At 34.3% G+C, this 19,394-nt stretch overlaps 2 protein-coding genes across 2 annotated transcripts in view; one reads left to right on the top strand and one right to left on the bottom strand.

Moving 5' to 3' along the window:
- Positions 1-1,231: 1,231 nt before the first annotated feature.
- LOC141347408 (homocysteine S-methyltransferase YbgG) lies at positions 1,232-5,250 on the bottom strand. Its single transcript, XM_073852417.1, has 8 exons — positions 4,919-5,250; positions 4,783-4,850; positions 3,481-3,653; positions 3,269-3,372; positions 3,026-3,187; positions 2,660-2,865; positions 1,489-1,562; positions 1,232-1,384 (listed from the first exon to the last, which is right to left on the bottom strand). The coding sequence occupies exons 1-8, from the start codon at positions 4,988-4,990 to the stop codon at positions 1,323-1,325; spliced, it is 921 nt and encodes a 306-aa protein (XP_073708518.1). The 5' UTR covers positions 4,991-5,250; the 3' UTR covers positions 1,232-1,322.
- A 38-nt stretch (positions 5,251-5,288) lies between these two features.
- nme7 (NME/NM23 family member 7) overlaps positions 5,289-19,394 on the top strand; it is a 53,069-nt gene continuing 38,963 nt past the window's right edge. Inside the window, exons 1-6 of the mRNA XM_073852419.1 lie at positions 5,289-5,559; positions 12,550-12,651; positions 12,738-12,904; positions 16,120-16,230; positions 18,919-18,969; positions 19,166-19,373. Of these exons, the coding sequence (XP_073708520.1) occupies positions 5,557-5,559; positions 12,550-12,651; positions 12,738-12,904; positions 16,120-16,230; positions 18,919-18,969; positions 19,166-19,373 (642 nt within the window). The 5' untranslated portion in view covers positions 5,289-5,556. The remainder of the gene's footprint in view (positions 5,560-12,549; positions 12,652-12,737; positions 12,905-16,119; positions 16,231-18,918; positions 18,970-19,165; positions 19,374-19,394) is intronic.

Raw genomic sequence — 19,394 nt, 5'->3', positions numbered from 1 at the left:
AATACCATGGTCAGTTAACCATTTACCAGTGGTTTTGGCACTGTGAGCAGGTGCCAAGTCGTGCTGAAAAATGAAATCTTCATCTCCATAAAGCTTTTCAGCAGATGGAAGCATGAAGTGCTCCAAAATCTCCTGATAGCTAGCTGCATTGACCCTGCCCTTGATAAAACACAGTGGACCAACACCAACAGCTGACATGGCACCCCAGACCATCACTGACTGTGGGTACTTGACACTGGACTTCAGGCATTTTGGCATTTCCCTCTCCCCAGTCTTCCTCCAGACTCTGGCACCTTGATTTCCGAATGACATGCAAAATTTGCTTTCATCCGAAAAAAATACTTTGGACCACTGAGCAACAGTCCAGTGCTGCTTCTCTGTAGCCCAGGTCAGGCGCTTCTGCCGCTGTTTCTGGTTCAAAAGTGGCTTGACCTGGCGCCTATACACGGTGGCTCTGGATGTTTCTACTCCAGACTCAGTCCACTGCTTCCGCAGGTCCCCCAAGGTCTGGAATCAGTCCTTCTCCACAATCTTCCTCAGGGTCCGGTCACCTCTTCTCGTTGTGCAGCGTTTTCTGCCATACTTTTTCCTTCCCACTGAGGTGCCTTGATACAGCACTCTGGGAACAGCCTATTCGTTCAGAAATTTCTTTCTGTGTCTTACCCTCTTGCTTGAGGGTGTCAATGATGGCCTTCTGGACAGCAGTCAGGTCGGCAGTCTTACCCATGATTGCGGTTTTGAGTAATGAACCAGGCTGGGAGTTTTTAAAAGCCTCAGGAATCTTTTGCAGGTGTTTAGAGCTAATTAGTTGATTCAGATGATTAGGTTAATAGCTGTTATAGCTAATAGAACCTTTTCATGATATGCTAATTTTTTGATATAGGAATTTTGGGTTTTCATGAGCTGTATGCCAAAATCATCAGTATTAAAACAAAAAAAATCGTGAACTACTTCAGTTGTGTGTAATGAATCTAAAATATATGAAAGTCTAATGTTTATCAGTACATTACAGAAAATAATTAACTTTATCACAATATGCTAATTTTTTGAAAAGGACCTGTATTCTAATAAGATGGCGCCATCTTATTGTAAATCGCTGGGATTACAATCACATTCTTTGTGAAACGCTGTGAGCTAAGATTGCATGATTGCTTCCATGTCATGTGAATTGTGATTTGTTTTTCCTTTAACACGGCAACAAGTTCGAGTTATCACAAATCTCATACTCATGTAAATCTAGTGTGGTGGTTATTTTTATTTATAAATAAAATATTTATACACCTTCTTACACATCACTGTGTTATTTCAGAATCGACTCACAGCTATACATGTAGTTGCTGTTTCAGCTCAGTGATATCAGCAGGACTAACACGACAGCAGCCACCTGTTGACAGAAATCAGCTCTCCGTGAGTCAGCATGTCAGGAAAGAACAAGTCATCGTGTATGTTTACAGTAAAGCTTATTTAACGGCACAAAACAATACCAACCGATCCACAAAGCCCCTTGTTCTTTCCAGTCAAGACTTAGTTTGGCAAATGATGTCCGTTTCTTGGTTTTCCATCTGAAATGGCCACAGAACAGCCACTTACACAATGAAACTATTGAGACGAATTGTGTCAATTATGGTCAAGTAAATACGTTTAGGGTTCCCACATGTTTTACCAATCAGTTTCCATGACTTTTGCAGTCATTTGTGATTATTGGATTATGATGAATTCCTTTTATTTACACTACCATTTTTCAAGTCTTCTATGCTCACCAAGGCTGCATTTATAAAACTGCAATAATGTAAAATATTTTTACAATTGAATACAACTTATCTATGGAAGCCCGTTTCTGCCACTAAATAAAAAAAAATGTAAAAAAGGTAATTGCAACTTTTTATCTTGCAAACCTTTTGCATGATATAAACTTAATTGCATAAAAACTTTTTTCTCAAGTTTATATCTCGCAATTCTCACTTTGTTCTAGGAATTCAAACTTTTTCTCAGAATTGAGATAAATTTCTCACAATTCTTAATTTTTTTTTAATCCCAGAATTGCTTGATATAAACTCGCAATTGAGAGTTTTTGAAACTTTTCTCAAATGTATATTGTTTTATAACTTTTTTCTCAGAATTGTGTGATAAACTCACAGTTGCTAGTTAAATGTTAGAATTGCAAGATATAAACTCAACTTTTTTCCTCAAGTTCATCTTGCAATTGCAAGGTATAGTCAGAATTGCATGATATAAACTCATAATTGCGGGAAATAAAGTCAGAATTGTAAGATAAAAACATTTCAAGTTTATATCTTGCAATTCTGACATTTTTCTAGTAATTATTTTATTCTCTTATAAAATTGTGTGATATAAACTCACAATCGCAAAAAATAAAGTCAGAATTGCAAGATAAAAACATTTTCAAGTACATCTTGCAATTCTGACATTTTTCTAATAATTATTTTTTTCTCAAAATTGCGTGATATAAACTCACAATGGCAAGAAATAAAGTCAGAATTGGAAGATAAAACTTTTTTCTAAAAGAAAATGTAGAGATGGAGCAAACAGCAATGATCTAAAACAGGGAATATTTCTGGGATAAAACAATCAAATATAATTGCTTGTTTTTCCCCACAATAATCAACGGCAATTCCAACTTTTTATTGATTAACCTTACCCCGTCTTGGGGTCCCATTCTTCTCCACTGTTAGGATAGATCACCCAGCTCAAGTCTGCCTTTTTGTGTGACTTGGCTGACTCTAGAAGTGGTTTCACCAGGGGAGCGGGACAGCAGTTCACCCCCACAGCCATCAGCTGTGAGGACCTACAAGCCACCTGAACTGCCTCAGAAAATCTTCTCCCACTTGAAATATTATGACTGTCCTGAAACACATGAACTGCATTTATTATAACGTTTAACTCGTTTTTTTTTTTTTAAATCAGAGCATACACAGTTGCAAGTGTTTTATGAGTGAAATTTGTCATCAGAGATCATGAAATGTGTATGTAATTCTGGGAAAGCATATCCATTAATATCAATCACCTTACAAGAAAAGGATAGCCAGGCTTTGGCTTCTGGAAATTCTCTGAGTACTTCCACCAAAGCCTCCGCCTCTTTGAGACCCGGAATGGTCTCCATGGCAACAAGATCAGCTCCGGCTTTTACTAAGCACTGGATCTGTGGACGATGCCAGTCTTTCAACTCCTAAGACGAAAGAGAAAACATGCACTTGAAATTCTTATGTGGTGGCGGCTTGGGTGGACAGAGAACTTCATCCTGCATTACCTCCATTGTCATTGTGTCCTCATAAGCTCCTGTGTACTCTGATCCATCATGTAAAAATGCCCCATAAGGACCCACTGAGCCTGCAACCACAGGCTGTCTTCTGTCTTTTGGGAGATATATTTTTATATATTTTAGATTAGATTGTAGCTGATGTCTCTACAGTTTCTCCAGAAACTAGATAAAATGAATGATTTAGTGAGACTTGCACGCACCTAATTCGGGTGAGTTAGACATGAACTCACAGACTGTCTCTTTTGCCAGTTGAACGCCTGACATTATCATCTGCTGAGCTTCCTCAGGCTGGAGTCCAAGATATTTCACAAATCCCTCAATGCTGGCCTGATATGTGGCTGTTGTTATAACATCAGAACCGCTTTGAAGATATCTATTAAAACAAGTCAAATTAATCATTCATCAAATATTCTTGTCATAGAACAGAAATACACAGAAATACCAAATGACAGATTTTAGGTTAGAAAATTATAACATTTAGATGCATGTTTGAGAGGAAAATGTAAATGTACATTCAAAACAAAGTTTGGAGTCATTAAGATGTTTTGAATCTACATTTATTAGATTTATTATACAGTCAAAACAAAAAAGATTCAGATACTAGATATCATTTTTGATTTGTGACCATGAACCACAAAACCAGTCTTAAGTAGCACTGGTATATCTGTAGCATATATTTTTTCACTCTTGAGATATAAGTAATAAAGGACTCAACTTAGGAGATCATGCACATTTGTTTGTTAGTCTATCACGCTCAAGGCTGCATTTATTTGATCAGAAATACAGAAAAAAAAACAGTAATATCTTGAAATGTTTTTACAATATAAAATAATGGTTTCTATTGTAATATTCTTTAAAATATAAGTTATTTCTGTGACACAAGGCTGAATTTCCATCAGCCGTTACTCCAGTCTTAAGTGTCACATGATCCTTCAGAAATTATTCTAATATGCTAATTTATTATCAATGTTGGAAAAGTGCTGTCAAAATATTTTTCAAATATTTGTTTGCAACCTCTGATACTTTTTTCAAGATTCTTTGATAAATTAAACGTTTAAAATAACAGCATTTATTCAAAATAGAAATCTTTTCTAGCAAATTAAGTCTTCACTATCACTTTTTCTCTGATTAAATAAATAAAGTATCAATTTCTCTTTAAAAAAACTTTTTTACTGACCTAAATCTTTAAATGGAAGCTTATATTGTTAGAAAAGTTTTCTATTTTAAAGAAATGCTGTTCTTTGAAATTTTTATTCATCAAAGAACCATGAAAAAAGTATCACAGGTTCCAATAAAATATTACAACTGGACAACTGTTTCCAACACTGATAACAGATCAGCATAGTAGGATGATTTCTGAAGGATCGTGTGACACTGAATACTGAAGTAATAATGCAATATACAGCAATTATTCAAATAAATGTTTACAAATATATTAGCATATCAGATTTCAGGTATTGCTTGACAACCCAACTACAGAACACAATGAAGCTTGTAATTACCTGTAATGTACATCCTTAATGGCCTGTGGGTTTGTATGCAAAATTCTTGCACTCCATAGTGGATCTCCCTGCAAATACAATATATGCGTGATTAAACTTGTGATTGTAGACAATAAGTCAGTGTAATAATATCTACCTGTAACTGAAATCCACTTGCTTCAAGCTCTGTTGCTAGACCTCCATCTAAAATAAATGGACTGGTGTCCATTTTAACTGCTGTGGTTTGTGGACAAGCCTTTCAAGTATAAACTTCAACTAACGTTATATATAGTTATATATAACGTCCTAGCAAAATATTAAAAGACCTTTGTCTTATACTGTCAAATATTTGCAACTTTTTATCTTATAGCGTTAGTTACATTTAGAAGGATGTTAAACTGTAGCCAATCGCTTAACGTTTCGGTGGAGAAGCTCTGCATAATACTGAAGCAAAACTAGTCAAAGTCCACAGCATAACAAACCCATGTGCGAGAGACAGTTGGCGGTAAAGGTCAGAAATTACTATTTCCGGGTTACAGAATCGTTTAAGCGGCTCCCTAAACGTCTATTTACTCACCAGACTTTAAAAATCAAAATTAGCTGAATGTTAAAACACTACGTTGTATAGTTACGACTGCACATTAGGTAACGTTATGGTTTGTTATTTTATTTGGCGGTAGCCCGTTTGATGTTGTTGCTATGGTGATGAGACTTAACAGCGAGGCTAAAGGAAGACAATCAACCGTCCGTTAAACAACAATCAACAAATATTTCCTTCCTTTAAACAATTCAGACATGGTAAGTGAAAGAGTATATTTTTCAGTCTTGAGATATGAGTAACGTTAATAAAGGACTTACCTGATGAGATATTGCATGTTTGTTGTGGTTTTGGCGGAAGTCGTTTGTTTTTAAACAATATGTTAATATTTTTAAATGAAAGAAACACAAGTCACATAAACCATTGAGAATATATGCGTTGTGTGCATTAAATGTAAAATATCATGTAACTAAACATCGCAAACTGTTAACGTTAAAGAGTGACACAAGTGTCATAGCAAGTGAACACGAATCTTTGCTATTTAAATCTTAGTTAAAATAAGACTATTTATAATTATTTACAAAGATAAACAGTTGTGTAGCGGTATAGTTTGTAAACTAATAACTAAAAACTGTCTTGACGCACTGAGTGGTTTAATTTGATCCGCCAGATGTCAGCATTTGCCTTCTTTGAGGAAAAAGTTTTCAAACGAAAGCTCTAGTCTTTGTTTCACAGACTGAATGTAACGTTAGTTTTGGCAGGTTTTAGTAAGCTTTTTAACTGTTTTCCAACTGTGTTTGAAAACTGGCTTCAAGTTGTCTGGCTTCAGGCTATACAACATCACACTGAAGATGGAGGATGGTATTTTCCTCTGAAATTCATTGAAGTTACAGATCCAGTTCAGTCAGAAGCTGGTGGAATAATCTGCTTTCCTAGTGTCATTTGCACAACAATCTAAACCTTGTTATTCTGTGGGTAACAAGATACTTTCGCCATCATCTACTTGCTCGGTTGTACTCCTACACTATGTTTATTTTCCAATTCACATTCTGTCTCCTTAAGTAGTGTACATTGATCCATCTCCTTGAGGACAGCATGAAATGTTTGCAGTGATAGCATAGGGCAACAGCAGGTGTCTGAGAAAGTCTCGGCTTCCACGAAGGGCCCTGAGAGGAAAGCCCTATTTTTCAAAGTGTTAAGAGGTGGCAGATAAGCCCAGCTATTTCCAGTTCCATCTGGCCAGGATCATTAACTAGGAGTTTGTGATTTTGTTGTGCTGGAATTTTCATTTATTTAGAGCCTGGCGGACCCTCAAAGCCTTTCATTCCATTCAGATAAAAAAAACGGATATACATGAGGCTTTCCCTTTAATAGAACAGAAAGGTAGCACTTTGTGGTGCTAATATTGGAGGAAAGTTTTCCAAATTTCTTCTTAGACTTACAGATGTCCTCAGGTAACTTTGGCCCCAGGCAGAATGTGGAAATATAGCTCTCATTTTGCACAAAGCTGTCCCTCATGTGCTGTAGGGGGTGCCTACCCGCTGAAACATAGTCTTTCAGACTGGAAAAATGCCAATAAACCAAATGAAAAAGTAGGCTAGTGTTTTAATATATCAGTTGTTTCTTTTTTTTTTTTTTTTAAGGATTAATTTTTATTACTCTATTTGTATTTTTCTCTCGTTTTCCACCAGAAATATCTAAACACTATTAAATCAAGATAGATTTACTTGAGAAGCATATTGACTTTAGATAATAAGTCTTGTTTTCAGAATAAAATGTTTCAAAATGTGAGTTTATGCTTTCTGTCAAAAGTAGGTGAATATCTGTCAGTGGGACAAGATTTTTTTTCTTAGCCTGTTGATTTTTTTTAAGCAAAAACATAGAGGCTTTTTTTCAGAAAACATTTAGAGAAGTCACATCACATAACATAAAATACATATTATATTTTATAATTTATCATTGCTTTACCATACACTAGCAGTCAAATGTTTCTGAACAGTAAGCGTTTAAAAGTTTGCAAAAGAATTCTCTTTTGATCGCCAAGCCTACATTTATTTGATCCAAAATACAGCAATATTGTGAAATATTTTTATTATTTAAAATAACTGCTTTCTATTTGAATATATTTTGTTTATATTTTAAACATAAATGTAATTTAGGTTTATTATTTATTATAAATGTATACATTTTCAGCATCATCACTCCATTCTTCAGTGTCACATAAAAATAATAAAATACTGATTTTGCTGTTTAAGAAATATTTCTTCACCAATAATCAATATTTAAAACAGTTGAACAGTTTAGGATTCTTTGAATAGAAAGATCAGCATTTATCTGAAATAAAAACACATTTGTAACCTTATACACTATACCAAAAGCTTGGAGTTTTTGGGGGGAGAAAGAAAGTATAGAAATGAATACTTTTATTTATCAAGGATGTTTTCATTCTTCAGAAGTGATGATAAAGACATTTATAATGTCAGAAAAGATTTCTATTTCAAATAAATGCTGTTTATGTAAACGTTCTATTCATCAAAGAAATCTGAAAAAATTCTACTCAGCAGTTTTTAAAATAATAATAATAATAATAATAAAATATGTTTTGAGCAGCAAATCAGAATATTAGAATGATTATTGAAGGATCATGTGACTGAGGTAATGATTCTAAAAATTCAGCTTTCAAATCACAGGAATAAATTACATTGTAAAATATATTCAAATAGAAAACATTTAAATATACAAAATATTTAAAAAAAGTACTGTTTTTGCTGTATTTTGGATCAAATAAATGCAGGCTTGGTGAGCAGAAAATTCTTTCTTTTTAAAAACATTAAAAATCTTACTGTTCAAAAACCTTTGACTGGTAGTGTACATTTTTACAAAAAACAAAAATGGGAAAATTGATTTTGCAAAACAAATATTTTGGCAGTCTTCACATTTATTTTTATTTCTTGCTGACTCTCATAAGGCCTCATATGAGAGGTGATAATAACTACTGGTGTCAGTACAGCACCTGGAACTTTTAGCTTTGGCACAAAACTTAACTGTGGAAATCCTAATATGACACTAAATAGAGCCTCCAGATGTAATTTATGGCTTTTCATACCTGTGCCTGAGCGTATTTGTACAAAGAAGGCTGTTCTTTGTCAATATTATCTCTGTCCCAGCTGACTGAGGGGTAAAAATAGCTCTTGTTTGGGGGAAGAGGCCCTGTTAGATTCAAGATAGCTCAATTACATTAAAGGGATTCTCACTGAGTCTGTACAGTTTGATGAATGAGAAAGCATTCGCATTATGTTGCAAATGCACTAATGATCTGTCGTTAAATTAGTTAGGATAATGTGATGCCATGTTTGGGCTCAGTGTTGACATCTTGCCTCTATGAATTAGCGAGCATGCGGCCTGGAGGATGGATGGCATAGTGCCTAGAAATGCAAGATTAAAGCACTGCCATTCTAATATATGCTGATGATGATTATCTGGCAGTTATTATGTCAGTTATTATGAATATTAATGAATCAGTTACTTGCTTGACTTTGATGTCCACTGATCAACAGAGACTATGACTATGCATCATTATGCTGCTCATGGGCTCAGCTACTGTATATGGCCCTGAATCGCAGTCTGTTGCTATGAATTTCACCCACAAGATGGCGATCTGCATTGAACAGATCTCACCAACATGTTTGCTCTCCATGTTTTGTTCAAGGGCACCTCTGAGTTGGTGTCAAGGTGAAATCAGCCACTTAGTAGTAAAACAACAATCAGAAAGATTTAGATGCAGTCCGTTTTCATAACTTATTACATACTTTGTTTTCAACAAGCGCTGTACTCATGGAATGTTGGCTGTGATGAAAATGGCAATATCCTGAGGTTCCTGCTTTTGAAATTTTTTAGGGTTGTGCAGTACATGGGCTATTCTACAGAACTGGTTCAAAGTGAGAGTTGGAAACATCTAGAGAAAATTGTGTATGTGTGCAAATTGTATAATATCCAAGGTACACATTTCTAGTAATTGTGCAGTTAATTCTCATATTTTATTTTCAGAAAGATTTGAAACATTTGTCCTCTCCCCAAATTTGTAACTCCTGAAATATATAATTTTAATAAGAAGGGTTACACTGACCTATTAAGATTTTGTGTAGATCTTCCTTGTAAATATATATATTTTTCTATTTTATTAAATAATTTTCAGTGGTAAATTAATAACAGTTACAGTTTTAACAATATTTCAAGTGTGATTTATGAGATTTGTTGTATTTTAAGTCCAATTTTTCTTTGCAAAAGGCAAAAAGTTGATCATACTGATTTCAAACTTAATGACTCATTAGTTTAATTATACAGTAAACAATGCGCAACATTTTTTACATAAAGTTTCATAGTTTATAAAATAAAATATAAAATAAATATTTTTTCTGAACTTCACTTTAAGAAAAATCTAAAAGATATTTTTAAAAACAACAATGGAATAAAAAGCAAAAATAATTTCAATATCATTTTCATAAATTAAAATTTAGGGGTTAGGGTTTTTGGGACAGCCACCTCCCAATTGAAAGTACCCACTAAATGATGATTTTATATGATGGTTTCAATAGATAATGCAAAGATCTTAGTAAACGTCTAAGTTAAAAAAAATGTATATATTTAAGTGCTTTTTAAATGTGTTTTTTGGTTGTGAGACAGCATTTTGCACTAATTCTGTAGAATGGGCCATATATATATATAAAGTATATACTGTATTATAATGTTGTGTTGACTAAATTATTTTAGGTTTAGTCAGCAGAGGTGCCTTCCTAATTCACATGTGCTATTCTATGCCATTCTGTAGTATAAAATAGTGCAAGTAGTGTAAAATTCCAACAATATGAACCCCTTTCACACATACAGCCTTTACCAATAAATTACCATTAAGAGATCATGTGTGAACAGAACCTTTTCAAAATTACTGGTAAATTGTTCTGGCAATTTAGCAGTATGAGAAGTTGTAACATTACCAGTATATTACCAGTATTATGCTGTGTCTGAATGCGGAATGAAGATTACCGGTATGAGCATGTACATCTTCAGAATGTGCTGACGTAAGGCAGTGACGCATTTATTCCGCTCTGTGTAGTTCGGTTTGAAGTCGCCGATGGACCTTCCTGCGTTCCATTCAGAAGGGCTCATCCCTATGCCCTAATCCCTTCAAAGGGTTTACCCTCTGGAGTAAGAGCTTCGAAGGGTTTAAGGGTGTATTTAGGGATGGGTACCGAAACCCGGTACTTTATCGGTCCCGGTGCCAAATTACAAAAGACAGAAGTATCGATAAGCTCTGACGTTAACGGTTCTGCTGCCGGTACTGGAGAAATTAAAAAAATAAATGTCCTATTTATTATTGCTAAATAAACATAACCTAGCATATTTTACCTGACCAGCCTTTTGTAATTTGCGATAATATTCGTTATTCGCCTGCACTGCCGTTATTTGCTATCTCATGCACCAAATGTAGTCTGTTCCGCAGTACACAGAGCTATTAAACATTAAAATGCCTTTAAAGTACTGCTTTTACAAATAGATAAATAATAATAAACTATGCTAAGAAATTATAGAGCAAAGCTTACCTAAAAATTAATTTGTAGTTAAATCATTGTATATTCAATTACAAGAAAATTGTGTTTATTTGTTTTACAATCATTGGTTTTGTTTGTGTAACAGATATTTGCTCAAACATTTGTGTTTGCTAAGCTATAGATAATTATTTTACATTGTGTTGTTATTTCTGTTCTCAATTTGTTTCAGTTTTTTAATTAAAAACACAACAAAAAGTACCGATAAGAGTACCGTTAAAGTACCGAATCGATAAGTGGTATCGATAGAAGTAGTAATACCGTTAAAACCTTAACGATACCCATCCCTAGGTGTATTATCATGTGCCCATGGAGGTGCCATCATCATGTGAAGAATCTGCACAAAGAATCATGGGTCGAAGTATGCATTGTACCCTTCGAAATCCTTCATTCCGAAGGGTCTTTTGAAAAGTGGCCTGTTTTGAGTACTTCGGTTTGGAACAACCCTTCAATATGGCGGCCATGATTGTTTTTACTCCGAAGTGCCCTTAGGAGGACGATATATCCTGTTTGGAATGCACCGCCTGTCTCAAATGGCACACTTCATGTGCACTTGTGGTTTTGCAGACTTAAAATGGCCGTCTGTGCATGTGTCCGTTAAGTTTATGAGACCATAGCGTGTCCCGTTCATCATTTTTGTGTACAAAAGGGTGCTCATGAGCGCCCCCTTTGCGGCTGCTGTGCTCCCTCGATGCGCACTTCTGACAAGTCCGCACTGAGGTGAGCTCCACGGTAGACTTTTACTCAACAGTCAAAGCGACAGACTCTTGGCCAAAAGCAACTGCATGAATGTGAACGTTTAACACAAAAATAAAAACAAATCAAGAAAAACTGGCCACGTAACCCCTCCATGTTTACAAAAATAACACTGGGAAGCACAGCCGTTTAGAGATCATTTCCAGTTGATGTATCAGAATTTGCCGGTATTTTGAAAGTGATGTGTGAACGGTGCTTTACTGGTAAAAAAGGATGTCATTGCCTGCGTGAACAGAACATTTTTGTATTTTGTATTTTTGTGAGTCTTTCCAGTAATTTTACAGCAATTAACTGGTATTACTGTGTGAAAGGGGCAATGAAGTGCACTTTTGCAAACATGACTGGACATGTCACTTTATCACTTAGAACATTGTTTTGTTTTTTCATTATTTTTTTGTAGTATAAATATAAAGGCCAATCTAGAAAAATCTGGAACATGACTTTTATTCCATACTATCCCATCAGGCCTCAGGAGTAGGCAATAACATAAAGGCCCCTCCTTATCACAGGCCTTCACACATAATTTCCGGGTTGTCCCGCTTATGAAAACTCTGTGAATTTAAAATATGTTAGCTATCATATTGATAGTTTCTATATTTGTGCAGCCCTAATGTTTGCACAAGTGTGTGGTGCACTGTTTCAGGAGCTGCTCCAGCAGCTGGATAATGGCTCCCCATTTGCAGCAAAGTTTTCCTAGGGGATCAAAGGACTGATTCAAGGTCGACCCTCTGACTCAGCATGTTACCAGGCCCAGCTGCCTGTCCATGTTGAGGGTCAGAGCACGGCTGTTGTGACTCCCTGTCCAAGCATGAGGGTCAGATCAGTGACATTCCCCTGCCGTTCCTAGCTTGACTGTGTGTTTTGTTGTGTGTGTTGTGTTATGCACAGGATGAGCGCTTTGCCTTTCTGGCTGAGTGGTATGACCCCAGCGCTGCTCTCCTGCGACGATACCAGCTGCTCTACTACCCCAAAGATGGCTCCGTGGAGATGGTGCATTCCAGTACTCAAATTTCAGACCCTGGCTTCTAGCTATGTTTTGAGATTTGTCCATTCACATGTATGTTTCTCTTGTATAGTTTGATATGAAGAACCAGCGCACCTTCCTACGCAGGACCAAGTTTGAGGAGCTTCATCCCGAGGATCTGTTTGTTGGCAACCGAGTAAACATCTTTTCCCGTCAGCTAAACCTCATAGGTTATGGGGATCAATACACAGCCAACAAACTGGGCAGTAAGAAGGAGAGGTATGTATTCCTGAACACCACTGCTGAGGCAGAATGTTTCTTTCCAAATGTGTATGACTTTCTTCTGCACAATACAAAAAAGACAAATATCTTCTTTCATTTTTCACAAAGCAAGAAATCCAAACAGGTTTGGATCATCATGAGGTGGAGTAAATGATGACAGATTCCCATTATCCCTTTAAAAGAAAAGTTTACGTCAGCGCCAATAGCCTCATGGGAAGAGTTCGAGCCCTGGCTCATGGACCTTTCCCAATCCCGTCCCCCTCTCTCTATCACTTCGCTTCCGGTCTACATGCTATCATATGATATGTTCTCACACACAAATAAATGTTGAAATAAAACTCATCAATACAATATATGAACTATATGCTAATCTTTTGAAGCTATGCAGTAGTTTGTGTAACAAAAGGCCTACATTTTAGTCATCATCATTTACTGATAATCTTACTTTCCATTAAGCTGTTAAAGGGATAGTTTATCCAAAACTTACTCATCATTTACTCACCGTCAAGTTGTTCCATTTCAAGTTGTATGTGCTTCTTTTTTCTGTTGAACACAAAAGATTTTTTTTAATATTTAGATTTTTGATAATCTGATTTTTGTCAGATTACGAGATTTAAGTCGAAATATTACGAGAATAAAATCGGAATTATGAGAATAAATTCTAAATATTTTGAGAATAAAGTTTAAATATTTAAGACAAAGTCAAAATTCTGAGAATAAAGTCGAAATGTTTACGACAATAAAATCTAAATTATGAGAATAAAGTCGAAGTGTTTCGAGAATAAAGTCAAAATTCCGAAAATAAAGTTAAAATATTTACGACTATAAAATCAAAATTATGAGAATTAAGTCAAAATGTTTTGAGAATAAAGTCAAAATTACGAGAATAAAGTCCAAATATTTACAACAATAAAGTCAAAATTATGAGAATAAAGTCAGTGTTTCAAGAATTAATTCAAAATTACAAGAATAAAGTCAAAATATCTACGACAATAAAATCGAAATTATGAGAATAAAGTCTCATTGTAATCGAATTCATTCACATGAATACAGCAATCTGTCCCACCACATTAAAGAACGTGGAAAGCACATTATTGCAAGACACATTGTTTGTATTTCGCTTTAAAACCGACAGATTTTGAAGGCTGAGACTTTGTTTCTTATTAAAAGTACCAAAAGCACAAAGCTTATTGCTATTATTGGGCGGCTGGTGCACTATAAATAGGCCTAATATATGCAATCAAGGATGTGAAATATTATTTCCAAGCATGCTGTCCCTGTGAGTATAACACATGATATGATTTCTGCTAATAATCACAAATATATTAAAATAAATTCTCGTGGTCTGGCAACTTCTTCCGGTGCTTCCAATATGGGGCATTTGCATGCACAGGATATACTTTTAAAATATAATTACTTTAATTGCTATCATTTAATTCTAGCAATTTCGACTTTATTCTCGAAACATTTAGACTTTATTCACGTAATTTAGTTTTTATTCTCAAAATATTTTGACTTTATCCTCAAAACATTTTTAATTTAATATTGAATCATTTTGACTTTATTCTAATAATTTTAACTTTATTCTCAAAACATTTAGACTTTATTCACAAAACATTTCTACTTTATTCTCGAAATATTTTGACTTTATTCTCAAAACATTTAGACTTTATTCACAAAACATTTCAACTTTATTCTCGTAATTTCTACTTTATTCTCAAAACATTTAGACTTTATTTTCGTAATTTAGTCTTTATTATCAAAATATTTCGACTTTATCCTCAAAACATTTTTTCTTGAATCATTTTGACTTTATTCTCATAATTTCAACTTTTTTTCGAAACATTTCAACTTTATTCCCGTATTTTCGACTTTATTCTCAAAACATTTCAACTTTATTCTCGTAATTTCAACTTTATTGTCAAAACATTTTGACTTTATATTCAAAATTTTGACTTTGTTCTGGAAACATTTCAACTTTATTCTTATTCATAATTTCAACTTTCTTCTCAACATTTTGACTTTATTCTTAACATTTCGACTTTATTCTCATAATTTCGACTTTATCCTCAAAACATGTCGACTTTATTCTCAAAACATTTCGACTTTATTCTCTAAACATTTTGACTTTGTTTTCAACATTTTGGCTTTATCCTCAAAACATTTTAAATTTATTCTCAAAACATATATAAATTTATTCTTGTAATTTTTATGTTTTTTTTTAACGTTTTAACGTTTTTTTTAATGTTTTTTTTTTGTTTGTTTTTTTAACGTGGCACTAAAACGCCGCCGTACTAGTAGCCATTGACTTTTTTCCATACCATGGAAGTCAATGGCTACCAGCAACTCTTTAGCAGCATTCTTCAAAATATCATTCAGTTTCTCACTCACTGAACCAGAACTGAACCAGATCACTTCAATTCATGAATGATAAAAGTAATTAGTACAGGTTTGGAACAAGGTGAAGTTTGGCACATTTTTGGTTGAACTATTCACCAGATCATCAGAAGAAATTTTTAATCATCTTCTTCATTCAGTGTGATGAATAGCTTATTGTATGTCACAAGAAAAAGTCATTAGTAACCTTTTTCTGTTTTTTTTTTTCCCTGTGGTCCCTCCTCTTCAAACACCTGCTAATACAATTTTCATAAAGTGAAGATGAGCTGCTGCGTCCCCTACTAGTAAAAATCACTGAACAATGATTGCTGATTTAATGAGTCAACTCTTCCCTTTCATCTCTTATATCATTCACACTATTTCCCACTGCTCCTTTGAGATTTATGGTGATGTGCCTTGAATATAAATTTGGGAAAGATTACAGAGGGACAGACTCAAGGCAATATGCACTCTTCAAAGTAAATTTGAACTGGATACTCAAATGCCTGCTGTTGTTAGTCAGAGCCTCGTATCTAGTACTGTGACAGCAACGTTATCTAATGCTTAGGGTACATTTTAAATAGAATTTCAAAGATTAGATTTGAATAAATTTGAAAAAATATGAAAATCTTGTTTGATTTTCAGTGACTTATTAATATGGTTCTCAAGTCTGACAGCAGAGGTTGTCGCTCTGTGCTTCAAGTAATTGCCATTTGCTGTGTTTTATATGTTACATTCTATATCTAAGAGTTGCTACTTTTGTTAATCTGTGGTATTTTGTCTTACTTTCTGATTTGCTTTTTGTGCTTACACTTTATGTTTTGTGTCTTGTTTAGGACTTTGGCTATGATTAAGCCAGACGCTGTCACAAAAGTTGGCGACATTATTCAGATGATTTATGATGCCAACCTTATTGTCACCAAAGCCAAAATGACCAAGCTCACATGGTAAGCCATTTATGTTTTAATAAACTGTCTTGTTAAGGAATAATGATTTTGGCAGCAGTCCTCCAGCTAAATTGTAAGTAAATACAAAGAAAGGCCTCAGGAAGTCTTTCTTAAAGCAGTTTAAGACTAATTATGCTAATGATATGTTTCCGTTTTAAAGTAACCCAAGAGTGAATTCTTAGAATGTCTTCAGGGGAAAAAAGTATATCACAGCAAAAATCATGCACTGCTTGCTTTATACGGTAACCTGTGTATCACTGGCATACACTAGTTCTTCTCTGAGCCCGTGACCATTTTTAGCACACACAGATTAAGTCAGGAATGAAAGATAAAAATGTTCCACACTCTGTGTTCTGTATTCAGAAACACTTTACAATGTAATACTTGCAAAGAGCAGAGCATCTCATTAGTAGCTGCCTTTGCACAGTACCAGGAATGGATTATATTCACAGCACAATGCAGCAATTATTAACTGAGGTAGTGAGAAGGGAGAGTGTTCGAGAAAAGAGGCCGTGTTTAAAGTTGCAGTTGCAGACATTATTTCTTTGGCCTATTTTGTAAAGGTCAGTGTATGGTTTGTGAAAACTCTAGTAGATTAAAACTTAGAGATCTGGGCTGCTATCACAAAGACTGTGTGTTCAGTGAGAAGTAGAGAGTTACTGAAGTCACAATTTTCCTCAAGAAAAATTGTGCCCTTGCGCAAATCAGACAAGATTGCTCCACTGGATTTGACCTTCAGATTAGAGGGTTGTTAAGAGTAAATCTGAGGACATATTCAGGTGAGGCTTTGTGACCTTGAGTGTTCATAACTACAAATGTGGGTAATAAAAAGCGCCATCCAGCATGAGCCAAGCAGAGCAGGGAGCTTTAAAATACAATATTAAAGTCATTTAAACTAAGGCTAAAATGAGCTAAATGTGTTTTTGGTTCACTCACATTAAAAATTATTGGGTGGAATTTTAATGTTATAAAGTCTGTACATCAGTTGTGATTATTTTAGTGCATTTGATATGTAAATGCCATAATAAATATTTAAATGCAGTGATATTTTAGTATTATTTACACTACCAGTCAAAAGTTTTTGAACAGAAAGATTTGTAATGTTTTTTAAAGAAGTCTCTCTCAAAAACAGTAAAATTGTGAAATATTTTTACTATTTAAAATAAGTGAATAAGTATTTTAAAGTAGAATTTATTTCTGTGAATAAAGCTAAATTTTCAGCATCATTACTCCAGTCTTTAGTGTCACAGGATCCTTTAGAAATCATTCTAAAATGCTGATTTGCTGTTTAATTTAGTATTATTTTTTATTAATATTTAAAACCATTTTTTTTCCAGGATTTTTTGATGAATAGAATGATCTAAAGATCAGCATTTATGTGAAATAAAAAGCTTTTGTAACATTATACACTAAACCATAATAAATTATAGCAATTTATACTTTTATTTAGCAGTGATGCTTTAAATTAATCAAAAGTGATCATAAAACAAAGTAATGATACTTTCTATTCATCAAAGAAGTTCTACTCAGCTGTTTTCAACAAAATAATGATAATAAATGTTATTTGTTATTTTGTAATCAGAATATTAGAATATTACAGACCATGTGACTAATGATGCTAAAAAATCTGCTTTGAAATCACAGGAATAAATTTTATTTTTTTTTTCTTATAGAAAACTGCTATTTTAAATAGTAAAAATATTTCAAAATTTTACTGTTTTTGCTTTACTTTGGATCTTATAAATGCAGGCTTGGTGAGCAGAAGAGACTTTAAAAAACAAAAACTCTTACTGTTCAAAAACTTTTGACTGGTAGTGTATATACTGTTATAGAATCGTATTTATTTAATTTTGTAAAATAGTTTTCATTAATTATTTTTTCAAATTTAATAATTTTGTTATGTGCTTTTTTGTCGTTTTTGTATTCCATATAGCTTTAATTTATTTTAGTTTCAGTATTTGTAATGTATATTTTATTTCAGCTTCTTTACAATTCCTAAAAATATTTTTAATAGTTTTTAATAGTGTAATAGTTTTAATTTTAGTTAGCAGGCCCAAACTGCAACATAAAAAAAAAATATTCAAGGTAAGTCAGAAAATCTTGTGTCAGCCATAATAGCTTATGTTTCTTTAATTTGTATGATGGTATGAGAAGGAATAACATTTTGAAGTCTTTTGGAAGTCTTTGTATATTTGTAGACACCCAATCAAGCTTAACATTTCACAGTAAATTAATGTTTATGTTTTTCCCAGAAATGGCTACTCTGAATTTAAAGTATACGTTTTTGTCTGTATGTCACTATACATGTGGTTTAGTGCCACATTTTTTAGAGAATGGAAAATGCTGAGGGTTAATCTTTCCTTTTCCTCTTGCAATATGCTGACATGGAGAGTTTCTCTGATAGAAAAAGTTGTTTTAGCCTGGTCAGGTTTTGCTGCTTTAACCTTTCCTCAAAGTAGCAAGCAGCTGTTCATTGACAGAGACAGTCCTTGTCAGAAAATGAAGAAGTTGAAGTTGTGTTAAACATATCTCATGTGTTGAACTAGCTGACACGTCATCAAATGAATCAATAACAGAATTACAAAAAAGGTATGAAGATGAAACCTTTTCACTATAGAAGACAGCCAAGAAATGGTGGGGTTTGGAGTTCACTTATTAACCCTGTGTACTTTTATGGCTTTCTTACAGGAAGCAAGCAGCGGACTTTTACACGGAACATCAGTCAAAGTCTTTTTTCAAGTGAGTCTTTCCTGAGTCAATGATTGACTTATATGTAAGGGCTGCTTTTGAAGGAGACTCTGACACCTGAACTGCCAACACTGAGTGACTTTGCCATGACTTTGCATGACACTGCGTGTTTTAAACTGCAAATTCAATCATGACCACAATAGCTAAATACTGTATCACTAAACCCAGTTGTCTTTTTCAACAACAGTAATTTGGTGCAGTTTGTGAGCTCTGGACCCATGATTGCTATGGAGGTGATGGGGGATGAGGCAGTTTCAACCTGGAGAAAAGTTTTAGGCCCGACTGATTCTGGTGTTGCACAAAAAGATGCGGCGAATAGTCTCAGAGGCCAGTTTGGTACCGATGGCACTAAGAACGCAGGACATGGATCAGACTCATTGGCATCTGCTGCACGGGTAACAAAAAAGCAACTGTCG

This window comes from Garra rufa, chromosome 12 (genome assembly GCF_049309525.1).
Source record: "Garra rufa chromosome 12, GarRuf1.0, whole genome shotgun sequence".
NCBI classification, from domain to species: domain Eukaryota; kingdom Metazoa; phylum Chordata; class Actinopteri; order Cypriniformes; family Cyprinidae; genus Garra; species Garra rufa.
The sequence above is the reverse complement of the archived record's forward strand: the minus strand, read 5'-3'. Positions and strand labels throughout refer to the sequence as shown.

Coding starts and splice junctions, on each gene's coding strand:
- LOC141347408 (XM_073852417.1), bottom strand. CDS start 4,990: ATGGACACCAGTCCATTTATTTTAGATGGAGGTCTAGCAACAGAGCTT. Junction 3,654..4,782: donor ATTAAGGATGTACATTACAG/GTAATTACAAGC, acceptor TTGTTTTAATAG/ATATCTTCAAAGCGGTTCTG. Junction 3,373..3,480: donor GTCTAACTCACCCGAATTAG/GTGCGTGCAAGT, acceptor ATCTCCCAAAAG/ACAGAAGACAGCCTGTGGTT.